General features: G+C 43.8%; 1 protein-coding gene across 7 annotated transcripts in view; it reads right to left on the minus strand.

Annotated features, from left to right (window-relative positions):
- Positions 1-27,472, minus strand: part of CAMKK2 (calcium/calmodulin dependent protein kinase kinase 2) — a 315,788-nt gene that overhangs the window by 160,547 nt on the left and 127,769 nt on the right. For all 7 annotated transcript variants that reach the window (XM_078667508.1, XM_078667510.1, XM_078667507.1 and 4 more), the window contains one exon: positions 14,494-15,081. In XM_078667508.1, the coding sequence (XP_078523634.1) occupies positions 14,494-15,024 (531 nt within the window). In that variant the 5' untranslated portion in view covers positions 15,025-15,081. The remainder of the gene's footprint in view (positions 1-14,493; positions 15,082-27,472) is intronic.

Genomic DNA, 27,472 nt, shown 5'->3' on the forward strand with positions numbered 1-27,472 from the left:
ACTCAGGCAAGAGATCCTGAGGCTACGAATTGGGATCAACCCATGGCTAATAAGCAGAGACCATAAAATAAAAATGTTAGATCAGGAAGGTCGCTGCAGGTGTAATTTGGGAACTAAGGTAGATCTGTTGCATATTCTGTTAGATTGTCTGACACTCCAAGAACATAGGAAATTTTGGCTGCGTCCAGTTTTTATAAAATATGAAGTAAAGACAAGGTCACAGGCGGCCAGCCTTCTAACAGAAATCCCCTATATCGATATTGTAATTGCCCTCGGGAAATTTATGAAGGTAGCCCTGAGCGCATCGAGAGCCAAAGAATAACATGTAGTACTGCATGAATTTTAGTGGAATGAAATTGTTTGGTGTAGTAAGAATGTGAATAGGTTTTAATATACAAAACAAGTTTTAATATAATTGTAAATTTTATAGACTTCTTGTACTTTAGATAATGGTGTGTATGATCTTTTAATGGATAAGTTTTTATAAATAAGTGTATGAATTTATGGTGCATACTCCATTCCGTGTTATGTTCACTGTATTGTTTAAAGACTATGGTCACAATAAACATATATGTTGACTTGACTTGACTTGACTCAGTCAGTTTCCGCTTCCTTGGCGGGGCTGCACTGGCTGCCGGTTCTCAAAAGAATCACATGTAAATCTCTCTGTCTGGCCCACCAGGTGATACACAATAAAAGTTCTCTTTTAATCCAGTGGTTGCTAACCCCTACAAACATAAAAGACCTTCATGTTCCTCTGATCAGAGCCTTCATACTGTACTAAAGATCAAGAAAGCAAGAAGTGGAAGTCACTCATGTGCTCACCTTGCACGAAAGCTCTGGAACTCGCTACCTTAATCACTGAGATCCATGAGAAGAATAAAAGTTCAGGAAATCACTCAAAACATACCTTTTTGAATGACATGCTTTTGTCTCAGCCACTATGTGACAGACTTGACCCTCAGTGCCACAGCTCTTGCACCAAGGTGTCCACCTTCCCAAGCCAAACAGCTACCTTGAAATGGCCCCTTTGGAAAGAAGTGTCTTCTATTCATCGCCATTAACATGAGATCTGTGAAAGATTCTTCCTCCAAACACTCCTCAGGGAGGTACACCTGATTTTCCTACCTACTGTTCCCAGTTCGTCAAACCCTGGAAATACCAGGCCCACAGGAAAGTCCCACGTCAGTATTCTAAAGAATGGTGGCCTCCTTGGAGCTCAATTAATTCCACCCCCAAGTCTACCACTAAACAACTACTCCTTGGTTTCCAAATTTTTCTTAAAGTTATGCTATCACCCATGTAACATTCACAGCAGTAGCTAGCGTAGCGTGGGTTGCCAGCGCCCGGGGCAAGGCAAGTATCCTTCCAGTTTTATTTTAAAGATGTGTGCCCCAAAGAATGCCCCAAAGTATTTTTTGCCCGGGTCCACTGCCCCTGTGGCCCCACCCATGCTAGACCACTGACTGAGAGAGCAGCCTTACAACCATTGAGGTCACTCTTCATTTCCGGTCTAAGTTGCCTGTTATTCTTATTTGCAGGGGAAAGCTGTTTCTGAGTTATTCACAGCGATGGCTCATTGTTTAAAGTAGATGGAGCGGGCCCTCGCTAACTGAATAATTTACCATATTAAATATCTAGGGAACGGCTTACCATTAGAAGTGTGAAGTTCTTTAAATGAATGACTATGAATGAAGAGATTCATGTTGTCCCCATCATTGCACTGTAGAATCATTCCTCCCACACATTCCCCTCATCTTTCCTTGAGCCTCAGCTAGGCAGGAGTGTGACTAAGCCGCAGCTTGACCTTAGGACAATTCATGATTGCATTATATCATCTATTCTTCCAGGTAAGACTGGACCCTATTATCTTTCAAAACATCAAACAGGAACAAAGAAATACATACACTGGGGTGGGGACAGACTGACACTGACATAAGGAGAGATAAGCACTAGGCAAGGGAACAAGTGACAGTGACAAATAGGCACCTGAATAGGACAGACACACGGAAAGGGGGCCTGGGACAGGACAGAGTATGAGGCTCACATGGACTGAGGGAATAAAGGGGCATATTACCAAGGAGGGCGATATGTGATTATCACCGCTTTAGCGACCGTTTTCGGCCGCTAAGCGGCGATAATTCTATCGCCCAATTAGCAAGCTGTCGCTAACAGCAGTTAGCAACAGCTTGTAGGCGATAGCGAGAGGTTTGGGGCCCGCTTTGCATGTCAGAGATATTTATCGCTAATGACATGCTTCTTTTCTTCTTTCATAAATCTTTATTTCGGCAACAAATGCCATAAAAGATACAGGAACTTAATTACAAGACAATAGAGTTAAAAATGTTAAAATGTGGAGTATAATAAAACATGAAGCATATAAAATCATTAGACGGGAATAGAAATAGGACCCAACTTTAAACGTACAAAACATTGTCATTGTTATAAAGTTATATGTTACCAAATGTCACACATCTCCAGCTAAAAAATTTCTTCTCTTGTCCCAAAATATCCCCAAGTATTTAGATAAAGCAAAAACTATATGCCCAGACAAATCGGTCTTCAGGACCCTATAAGCATGCAAGCAGTGGAAGAACCCTAGGTATTTACACACTGGGACAATCCATTTCTCCTCTCCTGCGCGTATGCTTTGCAAAAAAACAGTATGTGCAAATCAGTTTCCTGTTCAGATTTGCAGGCTGGGCAATGGGTCGGGGATGATTCAGCCCATTTACAGGTATAGGCACGTATTGGCAAACTGCCATACCTCCATTGGAGGTACAATTTCCTGATGGTAGTTGGATAAATAACATCTAGAGCAGTTTCAAACCTGTAAATGTCCTTAATATTAAAGAATGATGTCGTTAGAGTACCTAAGCCTGTTCTTTGCAGATGTGTAGCAAATTTACTTTCCCGGTAATAATTAATAAGCTGTTTTAAACTCGGGAACATGATGACAGTGGATCAGACCATAAAGTGGGTAACCCTAGTTTCTCTAATTCTGTCTTTATGTATTTTAACCAGGGAATTTTCCCAACATTTGGTAAAGTAAGAATTTCTTGGAGTTCTTGCCTATAGTTAACTAGCTCAGGTACACTCCATATCATGCGCCAAAATGTTAAGGGCCGTAGTCCCATATCCTCGTCAAGGGGTCTCAAGCCCAAGTCCAGTCTCATTGGCAACAGGGGAGTGCTAGGGGGAAGTGATAGGAGATGTCTGATGAATTTATTCTCTATTGCTACTAGATCTTGATTGCACGTGTAGCCCCAGAGTTCACTTCCATACATAACAGCACCCCTGGCCTGTGCTCTGTAGATCTCTAGTGGGGGACCAACCGGCTTGGAAGAAGATTTATTTTTTGTAACAAGCTTGATGATTCCGCCTGCTATTTGGGCCAGTTTTAGCTGTGACTTCTCCCTTTGGTGCCCCCACGTCATTTTTTTATTTAGGGTAATCCCCAGGTACTCGAAGGTTCGGACCCTCTCAAGGCTATTGGCGCCAATATATGGGTTGGAGCGAGTTTTAGATGGTGGATTGAAGACCATATATTTTGTCTTCAATGCATTGATCTCGAGGCCATGATCTTTACAAAATGCCTCGAAACCATTGAGAACTCGCTGTATCCCCATTGGCGACTTGGAGAGCAGCAGGGTGTCATCTGCAAACATAATTGCCGGCACCCTGCTGCCTCTGAGTTTAGGGGCGTCGCTATTTTCAACCCCATTCAAGTGGGCGATTACCCCGTTGACATAGAGGCAGAACAGGGTCGGTGCAAGCACACAACCCTGCCTTACCCCCCTGCCAACGGGGAATCTGTTGGACAATGTTCCCTCCCTGCCACATCTGACCTGGGCATAGTTGTCAGTGTGTAATCTTATAACCATGTTTAAAAGGTGTTGCGGGACCCCCAGGCCCGAGAGCACTGACCAAAGTTTCCTACGAGGTACAAGATCAAAGGCTGCTCGTAGGTCAACGAATACAGTGTAGAGGCTGCCACCCTCCAACTGTACCGTTTTCCAGAACAAGATGGTAAGACGAAAAATTTGATCTACGGTGAATACTTTGGTCCTGAACCCAGCTTGATAGGGGCTCAGAACTGAGTTGTCTAGCATCCATTCTAAGAGGCGATCCAAGATCAGCCTGGCAAAGATCTTTTGGGGGACGTCGATTAGACTAATGGGCCTGTAATTAACTGGGAGCAGAGATGAACCCTTCTTGAAGATGGGGACAATCTCCGCCCCCAGCCAAGTGACAGGCACCATCATTCCTCCAAGTATTGCGTTGAATAAGACCTGTAGGTAGGAAACCCAGACCATTGGTTCATTTTTAAATAGGTCACCGGGGAGTTTGTCCAACCCTGGGGCTTTTTCTGCAGCGATTCAAGCAATAGCTGCCCCAACCTCTGCCAGGGTAAATTTATCCGTTTCGGGAAATGGCGCAGGGTTCATACCTACCACCGAATCTTCCTGGTCACCAGAGAGGTCTGTGGTGACTTGGGCATACAGAGATCTAAAATGGTCCTCCCATACACTAGTTGCAATATTTGCCTCTACTGCCGGAGTGGGTTCGGACGTACCGTTTTTGACAATCTGCCAGAATTTCCGGGCGTCTCGGAACTTGAGAGCGGCTGTCATATCTGTCCAGTTGTCTTCATCCCATTCGATCTTTGCATTAGAGATACGGTATTTATACTCCTTTCTCTTAGCTCTGACCAGTGAGATGTTGTCGGGTTGCTTCATGGCCTCAAGTAGGTCGGTTTTAGCCTTCCTACAGGCAGCATTATACCATGAGGCACGCGTCACTTTCCCTTTCTTTACCCTCTGGACAGGATTTAACACCTCAGTTAATGTACTGCACAACTCCAGATGAGTTGCACCAAGATCTCTGTGGCTCTCCTCTGACGGTAGTTGGTAAATGAGTTTTTCGACTTTTTGCAAGACTGGGACAGTCATTGCATAGAGCCACTGGAGATCCATAGGACTTCCTGCGATTTTAGACCATCGGACTCTACGCCGATTACTAGATAAAATCATATTCGGGTTCATGGTGTCATCACCTCCCTGCATGGAAAATGTAAAACCAGGGACCGAAATTTTTAAACTCAGCGCATTATGATCGCTATCATCCCGCGGGGAAACCTTAAAATCTACAATTCTGGCCCATTCAGACGTTTCCACCAGTATATAGTCCAAGCGAGAATTGTGCCCTGGTTTGTTAAAGGTGGATTTAGGGGGAATATCCCCACCAACCCGGCCATTACATGCCCTTAGAGAATTTGCTAAAGTTAGGCACATAATCTGTGTCGCTAGAGGTGTCCAGGGTTTCACTGGGGGTCCAGCCAATTTAGGAATTCCCCTTTGGTCATCCTCCTCAGTGGTCGTACCTTCTAAGAATAATGGGAGCGATTCAAATTGACAGTTGAAATCTCCCCCAACCACAAACGGAGTACCTTGAGGGATCGTACTCAAAAATAGTGATAGTTCCTCGATGGCACTAGAAACTTTTGCTATGCCCACTGGTCTCGAATAAACATTAATCAGTGCCAGTTTTACGGCATTAGGCCATTCCAAGAGTACGCATTGGACGTCTGAGGAGTTGGTTGACATGCAAAGTGGGTGTACCCAACCTGTTAGCGACTGAAAGCAGTCGCTAACGTCGCTATCGCCTATTAGCAAGGCAGGCGTAGCGATGGAAATATTCACGCTGAGCGCGAATATCTCCAAAAACTAACGCCTGCTCAGACCAGTTCTTAGCCATTATATCCAATGGGAGTTGGATATTATGGCTAAGACCTCATTAGCGATAATGTGTGAATATCGCTGAATTACCAGCAATATTCATGCATTTCGCCACTAACGCCGGATATTTTATCGCTTTAGAGATAAACGTTGCTAATAGCACGTTATCTCTGCGATAATATCCGGCGATGCTTGGCGTTAAAAAAATACTCGCTAAGCCCATTTAGCGATAAATATCGCTAGTTGTTGGTAATATGCCCCCAAGACACTGGGAGCGGAAGACATGGCCATTGGGACAGGACACACACATACATGGTTAAGGAGATGGACAGAGGGTCAGGGATAAATGGTCTGTGAGGTAGGGCGATACTGACACAGGGAGACAGGGAGGCGGTGAACAATGAGACACGGACACTGAAACCGGAGGACTATAGGGAGAGACGAGTACCAAGATAGGGAATCATATACAATCCAGAATTAAGAGACAATAAATAGGTTTCAATATGAAACATGCTATTTTACAACTTTGTCCCAACTTGGTTATTTGAAAAGTAAGAGGTTGAATTATTAGCTAAAAGCTATGGTCGTGCATTAGTAAAGAGTGCAGAAAGTATGTGGTCTATTTGATAGTACGCTGAAAGAATTTGACGTGCCTGTTGCAATTTGTAATGCACTTTGACTATGTTTTGTAAGGTGTTTGTTTTAATGCTGATTATATTTCTATTAATACTGTATTTTCAGATGTGTTTACATAGATTTTATTTCCATGAGACACTGTCTTGGAAACAGATGAATAAATAAATAAGTTTCTGAGAATGCCCCCGCCTTCCAGCCTCCTACCTCTTTACTCTACGCTTGACAAAAAAAATCTATTTTAAGACCCCAGTCACGGAATAAACACCAGCAAAATGTAGATTAACATTTCTTTCTTATTTGTGCAAACATCAATTATGGAATCAAGCTGCACATTGCAACAAAATCAGATAATTCCTTTTATTTCTGCCAATTTACAACAACAAACAATATGGAGGACCCGATCTTTTGAGACTCACCCTGCACAATCAGAAATGCTTGTACCATCTACACAAATCACATTGTTATCCACTACACTGTTTAGGAAGCTACGCGGTTTTGTATACTCTTGCAAAATGCATTTTGCAATTCCATACCTTACTCATTTTGTTCTGTACAGGACACCTATTGGAACTAAGCTTGCATTTCAGATTTCTACACCTGACAAATACATTCCTCTTTCTCCAACACATTCCTCTATATCCCTTCTGGTTCCTGGTGTCCTCCTTTGTCATCCTGAGTTGCTATCCTCTTACACAACGCTGGATTTCATCTACCTCTGTTGTATTCTTCAAACTTTTGGAGGAGAGCTGTTCTAGTGAGTAAACTATGACCAAGGAACCTTGATTTGAATCCCGGACACGACACTTGACTGGAAAACATATCATTCTGAGTAAATGACTTACTCTACTCGAGCCTAAAAATATGTTGTATGTATGCAAGTGGAATCTCATTGTTGTCATTCAACTATTAAAATGCCTACTTGATAGACTTGATCTTGTAACTTTTCCTGACACCAGTGCACAAATACATATTGTTCCCCAGTAAAGTTTGAACTACATAAATACTGATACACACTTGGTTTTCAGTGGCAGTGGCTACAATGCAGTCTTCAATCTCACTTGTGGGAGAGGTGTGGCGCCGCGGCCAGGGCGACTGACGCTGGAATCTGGGGATCACGGTTCGATCCCCAGAGCCGGCGGCAGGTTAGCCCAGCACCATGTGACTCTGGGCAATAGCTTGCTTAATCTTCCCGACAGCCCCCAGCGCCTAGAGACCCTAACGGGTGATTGTGCGCTTTACAAATGTGGATTATTATTACCAAGAACGCTTCAAAGAGGACCACTCAGATTGTGCAAGCAAAATGAAACAGAAGAGCCACAGGTACACGCAGAATCGAATGATTGACATAACGGAGATCATTTTACCAACTGGGAGATAGTGAAGTCTATATAATTGTCTTTCGAAAGCATTCATGTCCAATTCTACCCACAGCTTTTTGGATTCTTTGTATTCTATTGATTTTTTTTTCGTATAATTGAGATGAGGCATATTACAATCGTTTATGTGGGAATCTGGCCTTTGCTACTTTGACTTTCTCTTCCTCTTCCTGAAAAGGCTGAAGTCCACAGAGGTGCTGTATATTGAAGTACCACTTTTCTGCCAATACATTTATCAATACTTCCATAGATGATGTAGGACCTAAAGCAACTTCCAGAGATTCTGCTTGGGCAATGCAAAGATCCAACAGGGGCCTGAATGCACTGCTTATTTTTCAGATGCAATCTAAAGATCACACTTTTTTAAAATCAGCCAATATTCACTCTCGTTTTTATAGCAGCAAAATCAATTTAGACCAAAGCACAATCTCTTAATTGAATGAACAACTGTGTCATCTGCATAATTTCGAACGTTCGCACTTCTCTCCAACAACTAATTTGGTAGTGGTTTAATGTATACATTAAAGAGTGAAGTTATAAAGGTGAGCCCTTAGGAACTCTGTATTCACATAAAAAGCAGTCTGCCTCTTAGGGAAAATACGTACGTTTCACTGCCTGTCAATCTGGAATAAGTGGATCCGTTTTAAATTTGCAACCCTAACTAGCCTTTCTACCAGGACGAAAAGATATTTGGTATCCAATGTAGGTCAAAGGTCAAGCATTAACAGTAGCAAAACCTTCCTACTATACGTCTCCTTCCAGATCAATTCTCTAACTTCAGTCGCTACTTATTTCGTACCCCTGACCTGGACAGAATCCATTATAGGAGAAAAGCTTGTCTCCTAGAATGAATTATTTCTCCAGTCTTTGAAGTCGACTTATGAAAGCCTCTGTGCTCTGACAAATACCTTCACCAAAGACTGTGATACATATCTGTTTCATCATAAATGGTTGCAGGACCCACTTTACAATTCAAAATAAAGCCACTTACTGTATCCATGGCAACCATACCAAGATGAACGCTTGCTGCATGTCTTGTCTCATGCTACAAGTGGCCCATATCCCCATCTCTGTCGTGGCTAGCACAGCAATACTTAATGAAATAGTTCAACAGGCATGCACAGTTTCTTTCGCTGCTCTTCCATTGATGCGGGTCAAAACCCTTCAAAATGACGGTATTTCACACTTCACCATATATCAACTGAATATCAACCCTGCAGTTCGCTTACGGGAACTATGCTAATGCAACCTGGAGGCCAAAAACATGCCCTCATTTGAACTACTAGAAGGCTAATCCCTAAATTAAGTGATGAAATAGAAGCAATCCTCAAAGAAACAATGCATGTGTGGAGTAATCATTTTTCATTAGCTAATTTCAAGAGGATATTCCCCTTTATTCGCCAACCATCTTCATGAGCACCATGTTAAGCCAGTACATGAGCACCAGATCACTCTTGAAACAAGGATGAAAAAACAACCATTTAATCACCTGATCAAAGAAAGACACAAGCATTGTTACCGTCAGATCCACCTACTCCCCTAGTTCTACCCCCATGGTACTCAGGGGATTTGTAGTGAAATAACAGTAACGGATAAATCAGTGCAACAACACACCTATTCCAATACAACCATTTTTATTTAATTCTTGTGTTTCCTCCTGAGGGTAATTAAAAACAACTTTACTCCTAAGGATGAGATAATGTACAAGTGGTCATTGAATGAAGGTAAAAACATCTATAATTCCCAGGAATAATAATAATAATATTAATACGTACACTTGTAAAGCGCAACAGCTTCCTCAAATATAGGCGTCCCGGCGCTAAAGAGATCAGAAGTGCAGCAGCAGAAGGAAAAAGAAACCCGGTCTCCGGACCCTGGTCCACCACAAAGAGACACTCTTTAACCATTTTCCTAAAGCGGGTCTCAGTTTCTATGGAACGGAACTTATTGGGCAGAGAATTCCACAGTTTTGCTGCTCCAAGCGTAAAAGATCTGCCCCCATGCGGGCTTTCTTGAAGCGGGAAATACACAGTAAAAATTGTGAGTTGGAAATCAGGGATCTAGTCTGCTTATATCCACGTAATATTTGTTTTAGATAGTTCGGGCATGAGCCTTGCATAGCTCGTAATGCCAGTGTCAAGGAAGGGTGTCACGTATGTGCATTAAGTGTGTGTCACATTAGGAAAATGTTACGGAAATCGCCTGTGTGTTCTTAAAGCTCTTTGTGGGATCCGTGGTGCTTGGCAGTAATGTACATAATTATATTGCAGGATGTATGGCTGGGGAAGAGGAACATGCCAAGAACTATTGTTATCACTGTGGCTTTACACAGGTATGCCCGCCCCCGTTACTGTGATGGGACTCAGACTAGGCCAATTGAGGCTTCAATAGACAATATGAGGGACTGAGTTGTGAGTGATGTGCAGGGTTCTAAGGCTAATACAGGTTGTTAAATCAAAGTAGCCACTCTGTGACCATCCTTCAGATGGAAAATGCAAACATGAATCCTTTAATGGTAAGCAGAGACTGACTAAGATTCAACTCAGTACGGCAGTCCTGCCAGAGCGTGGTTGTATTATACGACTGCGACAAAAGAGGCGGTTTAATTGTCGAGTGTAAGAAGGACCTAGAAGTTGGAAGACTATCAGGGCTTAATTAAGGAATGTACAGCTAGAAGCAGTAACTGAAAGATGTAGGCCTTGCACTAGAGCACTCCATGAGATTCGTCATTACCAGAAGTCCACAGCCCTGAAGATCCTGAAATTCCACCTCCAGATGCTTATGAGAGACTGTCTAGGTCTTCAAGACCGACCTGAAGTTCCAGAGTGAAGCGCATGGTACCCTGCAGGAAACCAGTGAAGCCCAACTGGTCGGTCTGTCTGAGCACATCAACAACCTTTTCATCTTCCATGCCAATGGGCTTATCGTGATGGCAAATGATATCCTGATGATATTTGAAGACATGGCTATTCTGGGTATCGAGATTTTATCTTTGGATTCTGTGAGTTAGTGCTCAGCGCCAGGACACCTTTGGGTATAAGTGCGCTTTAAAAGCTCCTATAACATAACATAACATATCCTGTTGGCTCACAATACTGGGAGAAAGAACAAAAATGTGTGTTTCTAGTAAATTGTGTAAAATACATTTTTGTAACATGAATTTGTATAAAATTGTTAATTTAGTATTTTTCCTTGAATGTAATTGCATGTTGCTCTGATTGTTGGTGCATGCTTGTAGAATAATTCAGAATCTGGTTCTGTCTTTTAGAGAACTTCTGCAATAATTTTCACTTGATTTTGTATAACTTTGGAGCAGCACTAGCAAACCAAAGGGATATGGGCCTTCAGAAAGTGGATACAAGTGACCATTCTGGTTCCTGAAACCTAAATACAGCAGCTGTAGACTTCATGACTCAATAATAGCCTTTTTATATTGTAGCGTCATTTTTTTAATTGAATACAAAGAAATTCTTGGGCAGAAAAGGGAGCTTGAAAAAGAAACATGGGTTGCCAGAAAAGTGGCCTGTGTTTTCATTGATACCGTCTGTCATTTCATCGGGTCAGATTGCCCAACACTGGCTGTATGTGTCAAGTCAAGAGAACTAGAGGAGACTGGTGGGATAGTTTTCCACACCTGACACCTTTGCTCAAAGGTTTTGCAGAGAAGCTACTCACTTGAACCAGGGCACATCACTGCTGGGAAATTTTAACCGAAAAAATACTTACATCTAACTTCGAATCCCAAAACAAAATCTTGATAATTGCAGATCAACAAAACTTTGTTTCCCATTACAGCCCAAGTATTACAATAAGTTCTTCTCAGAAAATACATTTTGGCATCCTATGGCTTTCCCTCAGTTAGTCCATTGTTGACAATTATGACCTACTCAAGGAATTCACTTCCCAACCAACTCTGTCATCACCAGCTTATACTTAACAGGCACCTACGTTGTTTCCCAAATATATTGTTCACATATGAGCTTCCAAACTTCAAGTTTTAAAATGCTTTTTTAAGGAAAGGTATAATCTAAGAAAAATCCACAGCTATTAATATCAGGAAAATAAGTAACTTCTTTGCAGTGATTTGCAGGTCTGAAAAAAAGTACTCATTTTAATGCATTTTAAGTCAGAATTCCCCGTTGCTGTGCCAACCTGGGGGGCGGGTGCACTGGGAGGGGAGTTAATGTGTGGAGGCCTCAGGAAGCACTTAATTGTACCAAGACGAATACTGAACACTGACATCTTTAAAGCTGAAAGCTGCTGGGTCTATGACAGGTCTCCAATCACGGGTCGATCAGAAATACCACATCAGTATTCCAATGCCCAAAATGACTAATACTAAAGCTATCTATAATTCTAGGAGTCAGGAACATCATGAGATGTATAGTTTGCTCCCAATGGTCTCCTAAAAATGGGGATTTACCTGTGAAATTGTCAATACCACAAAATTGTCCCTTTTTTAGGCCATTTAACACCCAGAAATTCGATCACCTTTTAGCTAGTGAGGGGAATGTGGGAATAACTGAAAATCTGACCAAATTGGGAATTACACAGAAGGCATTTTGTGTGTCTACGTTTGGAAATGTGACAGAACCTGTTCCCTTATTCTTTTCCAAGCTTTTTCAAAGGAAAGGTTTGTCCTCGAAAATATGTAAAACAAGGACCAAAGACGGGTACGTTTACAGATGGATTTAAAAATACTAGCTGTATTTCCCTGCCAGGGTACGGTACCTAGAGGGCAGCGCAGACACTGCCAACCCTATTTTTGTACTATTGGATTTCTCCCACTATTTAGGCATGATTCTACTTGCAAAATATATATTAGGTTAAGGGCCAACGTTTCCATCACACTGCAGTTTGGCAACACTGTTCTATAAACTGAAGATACACATTTTACTAAAAATGAAATGTAGTGCTCATTAATGTTAATTGCTTTAACTTTTGCCAGATGTATCAATAAAAGCTCTTTCCATGTACCTTATTTTTTACCATAATGTATGCACTTGTGTTTGCTTAAAATGGCCTCCATATTGTGAACTGCTTCAATCTTACAAATGGGAAATGTTGTCACAGAAAGAAAGGAAGTGCAGAGTTCATATACATTACGACAGCACTACAGGCAGCAGAGGTGTGTGCTCCTTTGCTCTTATCGTGTTTTTTACAGCCGGTGCTCCTTGTCCTACTCTGATGACCCTTCAGGGTCAGGGAGCCGAAGATTGCTCAAGGAGACAGCCTACATAAGAAAAATGCTTTAAAAAAAATAAAAATAAGAGGGATGGAAATAACAGGTGAGTGGCAGTCCTTGGAAGAACTCCCTGAATATCCAGGGCGAGCCTATGTTTCTGCCCAGAAAAAATTCACTCTGAAATAAAACTGATCCACCCATCGGCATATATTTAATTGGGACGGACAGCCTAAGATACGCAACCTCAAACACCGCTACGCCACCCCGCCTCTCAATTGAGTCATCTTTCACATTTACATAGGGATTCCTTATAGAAGAAACCTCACTTTAAAGGTGAATGGACACTATGCTCTAAAACAAATTTTCCAAGCTTTGCTCCTCAATCGGTTTGATGGGCAAATGTCCAAACTTAGCATGAGAGGAAGGTTTTCTGCTAAAACCTTTTGCACTCGCACTTTTCTTACCACTTTCTTTTTGCAGAGGGAATTCGCCTACTAAAAGAGGAGTAGAGTTTGCCCAGATTTTCACAACTGTCTTTTTTTTTATTTTGCACAATTTATGAAGTTTACAAAGATTGTAGATTTAAAAAAATAACATCAAATGCTTGGTAGAAAAATCTTTACACACCCTTAACAAGATCCGCTTAGCTTCTATTGTTGATGGATTACGTAGGCTCAATAGCTGTTTTATAATGGAGTTTAGAATGAGTTTTCATTTATGCTGAGCACTACAAGTGACAAGTTTGTTTAACCTTTGTAGTGAATGTTATGGCTTGTCTATTAATGGCAGTTAGCTGTTTTAAAGCACAAAGAATATGTGAAACTTCGTCCGGCCGCGTCTCTCCGCCACTTCCCTGCATACATCACAGAACGGAAGCAGGAACTGGAAGCACACACATGCTCCCTCCCTTAAGCCAAGCACAACGCTGCAAAGCAGCATTGTGATTGGTCTGAACGCCGTGGTTTGGCGCTCTGACGGGGAATGGGAGCCTGGGCATGTTCTTCACCAGACTGTGTAATGCAACCTGGTGGGGAACATGCAAAGTGTGCATGAATGTTTGTCCGACCCAAGATGGCCGGCCAAACAGTCATGCAGACTTAGAGTATGTCCATCACTCCTCCCCCGGTGACCCCAGACCTGCCCTTATCCAGCCCGCAGCTGCCAAAAATAAAATGATAATAACTAGTTACTATCATTTTATTTTTTCGCTGCTTTGAAAGCAGTGGGGTGACGCTCCTCTCCCTTAGCAAATGAGTCACCCCTGGGTAAATTGTATTATCTTCACCTATTTAATTTAATTCTCAGAGACAGCAGCGAGGTCACCCTTCAGAGAAAAGTATGGGGGGGGTCAGAGGAAAGCAGTATTTTGTATATCCAAAGCAACAAAACGAAGAAAAGAGGAAATTGATCTGAAATTGAATATGGAGCCTGACAAACATTACTGCATTGGGAAGTAGGGGGTTGACTTTAATGCATCTGCTCATCACAAAAGCTCATAAGCTAGCACATCTATAGTTATGCAATAATGTGGTGAACCTTACATGACTACTCCTCCTACCTGGAAACCTGTGATCGAGACCCTGTGAGATTCTACTGTTGGTCTCCGTGGCAACCGAGGAGAGGAATGAGGTGACGTCACCGGGGAATATGGGAGGGAGGGATAAATATATCGCCCGTTCATGTCCACAGTACCACTGCTTGATGGAGCTGACTGAGAGCGCTCTTGCAGAGACAATTTCCGGTTGGACATGGTCAGTTTGCCTCTTGATCCTTTTGACTCTCCCGAGAGGTCCGGAAGAGTATCCTCAATGACGCCCAGCTCAGTAAGCAGGCCCAAGTCAGACGTTGTTGAGTCCGAGCAATGTTCCATGAACTCAGCTTCCATGTCCTTTTGTCCATTGTGGCCCTGAGCCCCGTCAGGAGGGCTTTGGTCGTACTCGGTTACCACAATGAAAGACTCCATTCCGAGGTCAAGATTCAGCGATGAGAAACTGCAGACAACGTCAGGTTGATTTTTGACCTCGAGGCAGTTTTCATCTTGGCAAATGGGCCTCTCCGCTGTAAGCCTAGTTGAAACACATGATGACATGGTGTACGTCTCAGCTTCATCCAAACTGCTCCCTTATGTCCGTAGGAGATTCCAAATCTGAAACAAACAACAATACATTAGCAGAAATATATGCTACAAGAAATGCAAGCTGTGGGTGAGGTCATACAGTTGTGAGTTACAACACTGGATATGTTGGAATTTTTGGTATGAAACAAAACACTGTTGTGGAACCTAGAACTGAAATGTAAGTCCCTAGGAGTACAGATTTGGATGAGTCATGATTGTCTGTCTTGAATATGTCATTATAGCCTTCTACCAACAATTATCCCAGGTATTAAGTGGCCTCCCCCTCTGCTAGAGGGTTGAGACTCAGTCCAGTGCCTAAAATTCAAGAGGAGGCAAATAATGGGCAGAACAGCCTTCGGCACAAGATTTCTAACGATAATAGAACATTCCACACATGGAGAGTGAGATCCTATAGGTTTAATGAAGAAATAAATAAAATGTGAGGCTATAAATATTTTTTTAAATATTAACTTGGAATGCCATCTTATACTTGAAGATCTGAGAATCTTTTTTTTTGTTATTTTTTTTATTAACCGGAAAAAGAAAAACAAGAACATTTGCTTCAGGAGTCATTACAGTATACATAGTATGGAGACTGGCATACACAAATGCAGACCGATCAGAGCGATTCAATCCTCCCAGTGTCCCACCCTCCCAACTAGGTAAACAGAGAGTACAGCTGTACACCGTGTACCTTAAATTGTCCATTAGAAGATCTGAGAATCTTTTAATTCCATTCTATTAAAATAACTGATGAACAAATTGAAGTGGACCTGTTTGCCAGATATTTTGAAAAGAGACCTCAAATATTCCTGGAAGTATATAGTTCCTTGCACACACCAATTCTCCAAGATCCTTAGGAACCCTCTGTGGTCTTTAAATATAATTCAAAATCTGGCACAAGTTGATGCTTCTGCCAGGTTACATGATAACCACTACACCACAGAAAATTGGGCTCTCACTTTTGAGGTCTCTGCTGCGGTCTCACATAGGACTCAGGTGCCAATGTAATTAAGTACCTGTGGATATCAGGAGACTGAAGGGCCAGAGGCAGGTGATGGGAAAGCGAGAAACGGGTATAGTGCAAAAACAAAAAAAAAGGAAAAAAACTGGGACGGTTGACCCAATATTCATCTGCATTAATACCAAAAGTAGGTAAATAGACTACAGATGGGGCAAAGGGAGTAACCCGGAGGCTGTATTCATGCAGCAGAAGGCTCAGAGCTGTCAAGTTTCCGAAGTTCATGTGTGAGTAGCCCATTAAGTCCACGTTTTGGTATTGCATTCTGAACTATTGTGCATGGACCTGGGACGCCTGAGGTCTCTGATGTCAGAAGGAGCACTGTTCCCACAGAGCCTCCAGCAAGCCCACTGCAAACCAGAATGGAGCACCAAAAGTAGTGGCAGGAGGGATGAAAGGAACCAGGGTAAGTGAGTGGAAACTAAAGAATTCACATATTTTGTTCTGTGCATAACACAAGGCTAAGAAGGTGCACCACAAATGTTCACTCAATTTTGATCTTGCAGTATGAGATCGTAATGTATCAAAAAATTCTTAAATTGTCAAATATTTTATGTTCCAACCAAGTTTTATATTCTTCTTTCTCCCCAAAAACAAACTTAGATTTATCATTACAAGTGTTCATGCTTATTCATATTAGATCATTACATTGGATCCAAGATTTTCAACAGAGCAGGAATTACCACATGCTATTCCAACTCGTGTTTCGTGAGTCATACTATTGCTTCTTCAAGGCATTCATATTTTACTACAACCACCGTTAGTATATATGGGAATGTGAATACATACAAAGTTTTTTGTGACATTCAAAAAAAGTTGCTTCCAATCCAGCTGACTGTAGTGTGTGCCAGCAAATGGTAATGATGTGATATATTTGAATCCTGATTTTACATTGTTATTTAGAGGGCATAGTAACTAACTCTCCAAATGTCAAGTCTAGCAAAGTTCTTTCTGTAATTGCGACTTTCTAGTGACGTACTACGGAATTTACAGAAATAAGTCACACCTTGTGGAAGAAGGTGTTGTGAATCAAGCCCAGTGTTCATTGTATTTTATATAGGATGTGTTTTAAATCGCATTCTGCTGGTTGTGTTACAAAGTTACTTGTATATTGTATTTACCAGTTTAGTGTGAGCAAGTCACAAAGAATGTGACAAAAAAGACAAAAGTGGTCACATTCGATCATTGTTTATGGTGATACTACAAGTAATACACAGCAATTGTGAGGTACATACATATATCTCTTTGGCTTATTCAGAGTTACCTACATAATGAATCAAGTACTATACAATTTACAAGTAGGAGTGGTGTCACCGGGACCATTATTATCACATGTTATGGTGTTTCTTTATCAAAGTGTTCCCCAAAGTGTTCCCACCAAGGTCCCCAAATCTTCTGATGTGTACAGTGCAGCTGCATAAGCGTTTTGATCAATGAGGAGCTATTGTTTATTTGCCATAATCTGGTGGACCTCTCGTGCTTAGCTTCATTGTGCTTGCTAGTAAGAGTACTTTTATTAAGCACAGGGTGAGAACATTGAATGAAGCGCTAGGGCCAACACTGGGGGAGAAAGTGATTAAATAAATAATAGTGTTTGCTTATGACTATTGTTTTGAGATTTTTTACAAATACAAAGCAGACTGATAATACATTTTGGTCCACTCTTTGAATTTTGGCCTGAGGAAGTTGAAAGCAAATACACTATTAAACTTTCATGAATATTACTAGTGGTGATCAACTATGATTGTGTACTACAAGGCCCCTGTTGAATTTTATTCTGTAGTACTTAAAATGTACTATTTGGTTAGGTTTCATGATTCAATTGTATAATGCGTTGAATTATATTTATATGAAATGCTTAGTAAAGTCTCTCTAACCTGCTCTTCTGTTCTATACTGTTCCACCATGGTAGCGTTTGTTATCAGTGAGTAGTGCTCTGATGCCCTTGTGGCTGGAGCCATGGCATAAAAATAGCTGTGATAAATAATAAATAAATACCCTTTTACGGCCACATCATTCCCTCAGGGATGTAACACAAGACCCTACAGCCTCCTACCCTTTCAGGGGACACCTATTACGATGCGGGGCTCCACATTCTGCAGGAGAGGCCACATCATTTTTTTTTCTTCATTATGCCAATGAATTCCAATGAATTCCTTGTAGCAGCAGCCTGCCATACTGCTCTACTGAATGTATTTTGCTATATATTTTATTTTTTATTTATTTAGCGATTTGTATAGCGCCTGGTGATCCAAGGGCATCCCCGCGCTGTAAAAAGGCTGATATCCATTGAGGGAAGGGAAGGGAGGAGGGACATTTATTTCGGGAATAGGTGCGTTTTCAGTTTTTTGCGAAAAACCAGGTAACTGGATTCCAGTCTGAGGGTGCGTGGGAGGGAGTTCCATCCCATGGCCGCTTGTATATAACATTGTATCTAATAATCGTGATAACTGTTTTTTGTATGAACATTTACAATTGGTCTTGATATTCTGGATGAAGAAAAGATATACAAAAAAGATAAGAAAATTGAAATGGTATAACATATATGAAACAATGAAATAATAAAAACCCTATTTCTAGTGTTGCTGTTGTGAGCAAATGTATGAAACATTTTTGAAGAATGTAAAGTTTTGACGTAGCTATTGATAGGTTACGCGGGAGTATATCTAATTGTCTGTAGTTTCTTTCCCCTCTTCTCCCTAGCCTGAAAAGTATTATTGATAGAGGGGGTCCCCTATTTTGCAGTAGCAGCAGCCTGCCCACCCATAACTCATACTCTGATTGCCAGAACCCCCTCAAACCTGAGAAGGCCCAGCTGCGTAACCAAACAAACTGCAAAAAACGACAAATCCGCAACGAACGCGGTCCAAAGGCCACTCTTGAAAATGTACATGAACGCATAGTGCCTTAAATTGTTTTTAATACAGAGGTAAAATGGCCGGCCAGCTTCCGGTTACCTCCTGAGTGGCTGTGAGGTACGGTGGCCGAACAATGCCACCTCGCAACGTTTATGCGCTAATGAGAGAAATGCCAACAGAAACGATTTCACAGACATTGCCACGCAGAAACATGATTTATGGCTGCGAGCAGTAAATGTTTCACGGGCTCGCGTTACTCCACGGTGGTGCAGCCGCATACCGACGAGGTACCACAGGCGAGGGAACAGCGAGACAATTGATCTCAAAGGCGCCAAGTGAGGAAGGAACAGTGCCCGCCCACGCATATCAAACATGTAATTGTGTGATAAGGGCAATGCGCTGTTATACAATTAAGCAATTAAAGTATGACGACAGTGAGACATTGAATTGAAAGCCCCAAAAAGGCAAATATATTCATTCCGACCTAAAACGTATTCACCTTTTGCAAGAGAGAAATAGAGACCTACTAAATTGTGAAGCGGGTATATATGAAAAGATGAATGTTAAAACTTGACAACATGGTCATTATGTGGCTATCATTTACAATTATTATGGGATGTATTGATTGAGGGCCTGTGCCAAAGCAAGGTAACTGTCGGAGTCCTCTCAATTAGTGGACGTCAAGTTGCCCCCAATACAAAGACAAAATGGCCTAATTGCCAGGGGTTTGGGTGGTACTCCACCCTGAGTGCCAACATCCTCAGAAACGCCCGGGTCAACAAACACTTTATCCCACCAGAAGCACTTGGCACCCATGTTTGATTTATAGTGCACCAGGAGGAGGAGAGCAATATTTGATTAAGATAACAAAACCAACAACCCTCTAAAGAAACTAAGTAGAACCCCATTTGCTCCAGAATTCAGCAGGAACCCAGAAAGGAATATCCAAGAAGGTAAATCAGCATGGGTTACAGAAAAGAAAGGCCCCTGTAGAACTGTAAGTCTGTAATGCAAGTGCATGGCCAGTAAATATGTGTAGACAAGACTGCAGATGCTCAGTGCACGTGACATCACTCACTTGAGGGTTAGCACCTGAGTTGCTGGTACCCAACGTAGACATAAATGTGCTTTACAGAATGGTCAGTGACCAAAGGTCATAGAAACATGGTGACAACTAGGTAGGTAAGGAGCGTTATGGCAAAAAAACATGAAGCCAGGCCATCTCTCACAGCATAAACAGGAAAATAAATTGAGTGGTGATCACCAACAGATTATAAAGCATCCTGGTAAAGTTGCAACATTGCCCACCATTGCAAATGGATGAAAAAAAGATGCAGCAGCAGGAACTGTCATCTCCGGAGAGAAAATATGAGATAAGTCTTTAGGAGGAACGTAATGATCTGGGTATTTTGTATAAACTTAGCCAAAGGTAATAATAATTTTCAGTATGTCAGAGTCATTTGAAGCACTGTGCAAATGTTGCTCTAACATTCGATTTAAGCATTCTGTTTGACTATTACAATGGCGTGGTAAACAGTGGCGGCTAGTGACATTTGAAAGTGGTGTGCGTTGAGGACGAGTGGCCAGTAGCAAGCGAGCGTAGCTAGCGAGCCTGACAGTCTTAAGAGGGGTTCTCTCCCACAAAAGGTTTGAAATAAGAGTCGGCAAATGGGGCATTTTCAGGCACATTTGAGAAAGCAAGAAGGTTAACAAAGTAATTTTGGAAGTGTAGTTATGACATCAATAAAGAGATTTCATATGATAATTACGCAGCTGTTTATTCAGTATAACAAAATAACTTCATAACATGCTGTAAGACAAAGCTGATCACCTCACATTTGCCCAGACAGTGTTAGCAAACAAGGCCTCTTTTTCTATTATTTAAAAGTTTCTGTCAGGCGACTTTCTGCGCCTGTGAAAAGCGCAGATAATTGATTTCTAGATTCCTCCTGCTTGCCCCACTGCTGTGTGTGTGCTAACTAACTTTAACACACCCTTTACAGCCCCTCTTCATCGCTTAGTAACAATCAGTGTAAGGTAATGCAGGTTTTAGCTGGCGATTGTGAATTATCAACTTACCCAATTATGCACACAGGTCTGTTAATCCATAAAGATGAATTAGGTCGACAGAGTACTGTGTAATAAACAACAAATATGACTTGCCCATCGCACATTGGCTCCATAATGGCTGGCGGAGGCCACGTACTAGCATCGGATAAAGATGACAAACACCTCACTTAGTGGTCCAGGTAATCTGCCTGTCACAATGCAAATAAGACATGGCAATGCAAAAATGAATGCACACATTCTAATGTAATGTAACATCACGTGGTATGTTTTTACAATATAGTGTGCAACCAGGCAAAAACCAGAAAAGGAGATAGTTATGGTTTAGGGAGGCTTACACTAAGTATATACAGGCAAGCAAGGCATCTAATGCCAACATTTGAGATAACCTCATACAGTGAATGAGAGATGCACCCCTAGCTTCTCACATTCAGTCAATGTTTCTGCGCTCCTTTCTCTATCTTATATTCTCAGCTGGGTGTAAGGCTTCATCATCTCGGTTTTGGAAGCCCAAATCATAATGAACAAAAACTCATGACAGTCTATTTCCTTTTAGTGAGTAAATATCAGACTTTTTCGGTGTTGAGAAACGCAGGCTCTTCCCTTATGGAAATACACCTCGTGCCACGAGGTGTGCGTTTGATTTTCTAGTCCTCTTTCAGACATTTACGGTATCGGACCCATTGTCTGTAACATCCAGAACTATTGTTGCAAGTATGCTTTCTCTCGTCTAAGCTCTTGCACAGCACGAATAGATGAAACATTTCATTCTTTTCAGAGCAGGAAGGGGAAAATAAGAGGACTTGTCAGTGTCATGCGCAACAATTAGATACACTGCGTGTACTTTGTGGTGCAACAGTGATTGCTGGGTTGCTCGTCAGCTTAATTTAAACTGTTGCATTCTGGGAGCCGTAGTTGTTATTTACTTCAGTGAGCCATAGTATTTATAGTTGTACAGATAGGGAAATAACTTTTAAAGCAACTTGGGCATGTGCAATCTTGGTTATTATTTTGATGCCTGAAGCAGCGGAGATATTTACATTAACATATGACATTAAACCACAAGGTTAAGGATAGAAGTCCGTTATGGGAATAAAAGGCAACATGTCAAGAGCAGCAAGGTACTGTGCAAATAAAGTACACCAAAACTGTTAACAAGCATGTAAGACAAAAGTAAATCATTCACACACCGTGATGTTTTTCCCGCCGACTTGCTTCTCAGGGTAAAAGTGGCTGGCTGTTAGTGTCGATGTCAGGGGCGGCTGGGCTATAAACAACATTTAGAAAGCTAATGACGAGGTTTCTGACCTGATGCGTGCTACGGGCTGGAACTTGAAGGCTGGTATCTCATCTGTCTGTCGCAGGCAGATTAAACCGATCAATGGGCCTTCCAGTGATCAATGTGTGCCAAGTTAGATTTGTTATACTGTTCACAGTTGTCTTGTTTCCTTCTTTCAGGCCTCCGTTGTAGGAAACGAGATGAGGCCCCCTCCGAAGCGAAAGCTTCGGGCTCAGTCAGGCTGCTGTTTTCCTAACGTTTTCAAAAGCGAAACCACATGCAGTTTAACATGTGATACTGTACAGCAAATTATTCAGGAGAGGCACCCCTCCTACACCCCCCGCTCACGGGATGACCAATCCACGACCTCTTTGTCTCCTTCGGCCGCAGCCTGGCCCACCCCCTCCCACTGAAATGAATGAAGTTTAGTTAACTCCTTCCCGGGCCACTGTAATGTGTGCCCGAAGGCCTCCTTGAAGATGGCATTGCAATTCACCACTCCGTCTAAAATGACGTCACTTGTGCAGCTTGTGCCTGCAGATCGAGCATTATCTCGCCCTTGGCACATGCGCAGCAGAACATGTACACAATTATTGCCGATCAGCAGTTCGTCATTCGTTTGAAGCTGGCGCTGCTGGGCATTTATGCTCATCGACATCTTTCTTCTCCCTCAGGGTGGTAGGGAGGGCAACCCCCTAAAGGCCCATTAAAACCAGCCGCCCCTGGTGGTAAACACAAGGAACTATGCTCAATCTGGCACAAACGCACAAGTTACTTACCTTCAGTAACGATATATCTGTAAGAAACAGTAGTTAGTATTAGATTCCTTACCTTAGAATATCCCCAGGCGTCAGACTGAATCTGCAAATTTTTGTGTAGCAGTACCCTTGCGCGTCGGTAGGCGTCGTCTGCGGCTCCGCGTCCGTCGTCGGCGTCGTTAGCGCTGGGATGACGTCGCCGGAGTACTTAGACGCCACCCTCGCGCGCTGACGTCAGTTCTTATGCACAGCTTTTCCGCGCCAGATTCGCAGAGCCATGATAAAAACCAACACTGGTGCCATGAAATTAGGGCCCTGAAAGGGGATGACCTTAACCCTAGATATCGGTTCGCAGAACTGGGTGGATGGGTGGGGCGGTAAGGAATCTAATACTGACTACTGTTTCTTACAGATATATCGTTACTGAAGTTAAGTAACTGTGCATCTGAAAGAAACAGGTTAGTATTAGATTCCTTACCTTAGAGTAGATACCCCAGCAATACCAACCCCGGTGGTGGGTCTGCGAACCAATAATCACACCAGAAAGTCCTGGAGGACGGAACGGCCAAAGAAGCCATCCCTCCGGACTTGACTGTCCAGGCAGTAGTGTCTTGCGAACGTGTGCAGCGAGGCCCACGTAGCTGCCTGACATATGTCCTGCAAGGGGACTCCCCGGCCCAGGGTAGTAGTAGCCGCCGTGGCCCGAGTGGAATGGGCCCTCAGCCCAACAGGAGGTTCCTTCTTAGTTCAAGTTCAAGTTCAGGCATTTATAAAGCGCACTACTCACCCAGAGGGTCTCAAGGCGCTAGAGGGAGGGGTTCACTGTTTGTCGAATATCCATGTTTTCAGTTCTTTTCTGAAGGAGGTGTGATTCTGAGTAAGGCGGAGGTGGGTGGGGATTGAGTTCCAGGTCTTGGCAGCCAGGAAGGAGAAGGATCTGCCACCCATGGTGGTTTTTCGGATGCGCGGGACTGCGGCGAGGGCTTGATTGGATGATCTTAGTTGGCGGGTGGGATAGTAGAAGGACAGTCGGGTGTTGAGGCATTCGGGTCCTAGATTATAAAGGGCCTTGTGTGCGTGGGTAAGAAGGCGGAAAGTAATTCTTTTGTTGACGGGAAGCCAGTGGAGGTTTTTTAAGTGACCGGTGATGTGCTCTTGGCGCGGGATGTCTAATATGAGTCTCGCTGATGCGTTTTGGATGCGCTGGAGCTTTTTCTGCAATTTTGTTGTAATTCCGGCGTAGAGTGTGTTGCCATAGTCCAGTCGGCTCGTGACCAGTGCATGGGTGACAGTTTTTCTTGTTTCGAGGGGGATCCAGCGGAAGATCTTTTTGAGAATGCGAAGGACGTTAAAGCAGGAGGACGATACGGCGTTGACTTGTCTGGACATTGAGAGAGAGGAGTCTAGAATGAAGCCAATGTTACGTGCATGGTCTGTGGGTGAGGGCGCTGATCCCAAAGCGGAAGGCCACCAGAAGTCGTCCCAAGCTGAGGGGGAGGATCCTAGGATGAGCACCTCCGTTTTGTCTGAGTTGAGTTTTAAGCGGCTCTGTTTCATCCATTCGGCTACTTCTTTCATACCTTCGTGGAGGTTGTTTTTGGCGGTGTTTGTGTCTTTGGTGAGGGTAAGGATTAGCTGGGTGTCGTCGGCGTAGGAGATGATGTTGAGGTTGTGTTGACGTGCGATGGAGGCGAGGGGACTCATGTAGACGTTGAAGAGGGTGGGACTGAGTGAGGAGCCTTGAGGTACGCCGCAGATGACTTCGGTGGGCTCTGAGTAGAAAGGGGGGAGTCGGACTCTCTGGGTTCTCCCGGCTAGGAACGAGATGATCCAGTCCAAGGCTTTACCCTGAATGCCGATGTTGTTGAGGCGTTGTATGAGGGTGTTATGACAGACAGTGTCGAAGGCGGCGGAGAGGTCGAGTAGAATGAGGGCCACTGTTTCACCGTTGTCCAGGAGTGCTCGGATGTCGTCGGTCGCCGCAATGAGGGCGGTTTCGGTGCTGTGTTTGGCTCGAAAGCCGTTCTGTGAGGGATCCAGGGAGTTGTTGGATTCAAGGAAGGCTGCGAGTTGGCTATTGATGGCTTTCTCGATGACTTTGGCCGGGAAAGGGAGGAGGGAAATGGGTCGGTAGTTTTTCAGTTCTGAGGGGTCTGCTGTTGGTTTTTTCAGAAGGGCGCTGAGTTCGGCGTGTTTCCATATTTCTGGAAAGGTGGCGGAGTTGAAGGAGCAGTTGATGACGTCGCGGAGATGGGGGGCGATGATGGAGTTAGCTAGCTTTGTTGAAGATGTAGTGGGGGCAGGGGACAGAAGGTGAGCCAGAGTGGATTGAGTTCATGAGGCGAATGGTGTCTTCAGTGGTGACTGGGTTCCAAGAGTTAAGGTAGTTAGTTGGAAGGGTGGGATCTGAAGGGGGTGGGATGAGTTGTTCATTGGGAGTATTCTTGAAGCTGTTGTGGATGTCGGCAATTTTGTTGTAGAAGAAGGAGGATAACGCATCGCAGAGGACTTGGGAGTTAGTGATGTCGTTGGATGCTGCGGGAGGGTTGGTGAATTCTTTGACGATATTGAAGAGTTCCTTGCTGTTATGAGAATTGTTGTCGAGACGGTCCTTAAATGCTGATTTCTTGGCGGAACGAATCAGTTGGTGGTGTTTGCGGGTGGCTGTCTTGAGGGAGGTCATGTTGTCTGAGGTTGGTTCTTTTCTCCAATTCTTCTCCAGGGTGCGGCATGTCTTCTTGGATTTTTTAAGGTCATCATTGAACCAGGGAGCCTTCTTGCTGGATGATTTCAACTGGTGTTTTTTCAGGGGTGCTAGTTCGTCTGCACTGTGGGTAATCCACTGCCTGAGGTTGGTGGCCGCTTGGTCTGGGTCCGTTGCAGGGGTGGGAGTATTTAGGCTGAGTGATGTGAGGAGTTGGTCGGTGGTGATTTTGTTCCATTTTCTTCAGGGAATGGGTTGTGGACGGTTGTGGGTCAGGGTTGTTTTGTAGCTGAAGTGAACACAGCTGTGATCCGTCCAGTGGAGAGCTGTAGTGTGATCGAAGGAGATGTGTTTGCTGGAGGTGAAAATAGGGTCGAGCGTGTGTCCGGCTGTGTGAATGGGGGCGTTAACAAGTTGTTTGAGTCCGAGGTTGGCCATGTTGTCCAGAAGGGTGGTGGTGTTGTTGTCGAGAATGTTGTCAAGGTGGTAGTTGAGGTCTCCTAGAAGAATGTAGTTCTCTGAGGCGATGGCGTGCGGGGTGACGAAGTCAGTGATGACGTCGCTGAATTGAGATCGGGAGCCTGGGGGTCTGTAAATGAGGGTTCCTCTAAGTGTTGTCCTGGGGTCGGTGTGGATCTGAAAGTGGAGGTGTTCGGCGGATGCAAGATTGTCGTCAGAGCTGGTTGTAATTTTGATGGTGTTTCTATGGACGATGGCGATGCCTCCTCCAGTTTGATCGGTGCGGTCTTTCCGAATGATCTTGTAAGTGTCCGGTATGGCTATGGCGATGTCAGGGGCAGAGGATGCATTCATCCATGTTTCAGTGAGGAAAGCGATGTCAGGTGACGCGTTGTCGATTAGGTCCCAGAGTTCGGTTGCATGTCTGTGGACCGAGCGGGTGTTCAGTAGGATGCATTTCAAGTCGTTGGGTTCGGAGCTGAGTGTGGAGGAAGTGTGTTTGGTGAGGGTCCTGAAGCAGTTGAACTTACAGGAGAGGCAGGAGAATGGGCCGTGGGTACGTCCTGGGGTTGCTGCGCAGCAAAGTGGGGTGCGTCCGGGGTTGAGGGCGAGGAGAGTAGCGGCATCATAAGTTACTCTGGGGGGTTGGGAGCGGCATAGAGCAGGGGGACGGGCGCTGGGTGCGGTCCAGGCGCGGACGGGCGTAGACGGGCTTACCTTTGGCGCACCTTCGGCGCGGCCGCAGCGCGTGGACGCTGCGCGTTGGGGCATCAGTCATAAATGGAGAGAGGAGGGGGGCGGGGCATGGGAGGGTCAGCTGGGAGGCGGGATCTAGGTGCAGGGAGGGTCTGGGACGGGCCAAGGGGTTAATACAAAATGGCTGCAAGGTAAACAGATGCACGAAAGTGAAATATCCAAAGCGCTACACACCTCGAGGTGCACCACAATGAAAGCACGCCTTGATGCACAACACGACCCACCGAGAGATGGTCCGTTTGTGCACCGCCCGTCCCTTCTTAGCGCCCACGTAACCAACAAAGAGTTGGTCATCCACCCGGAACTGGCGTGTGCGATCCAGATAATAAGAGAGAGCACGTTTTGGGTCCAGACGGTGGAGCCGCTCTTCCTCTTTCGAGGGATGCGGAGGCAGAAAGAAGGTGGGCAAGGTGATGGACTGCCCGATGTGGAAGGTTGTGACTACCTTGGGCAGGAAAGAGGGTCTTGTCCGCAACACAACCTTGTCCGGATGGACAGAAAGAAAAGGAGGTTTAGAGG

The sequence above is a fragment of the Lissotriton helveticus genome, chromosome 11 (genome assembly GCF_964261635.1).
Source record: "Lissotriton helveticus chromosome 11, aLisHel1.1, whole genome shotgun sequence".
Taxonomy (NCBI): Eukaryota; Metazoa; Chordata; class Amphibia; order Caudata; family Salamandridae; genus Lissotriton; species Lissotriton helveticus.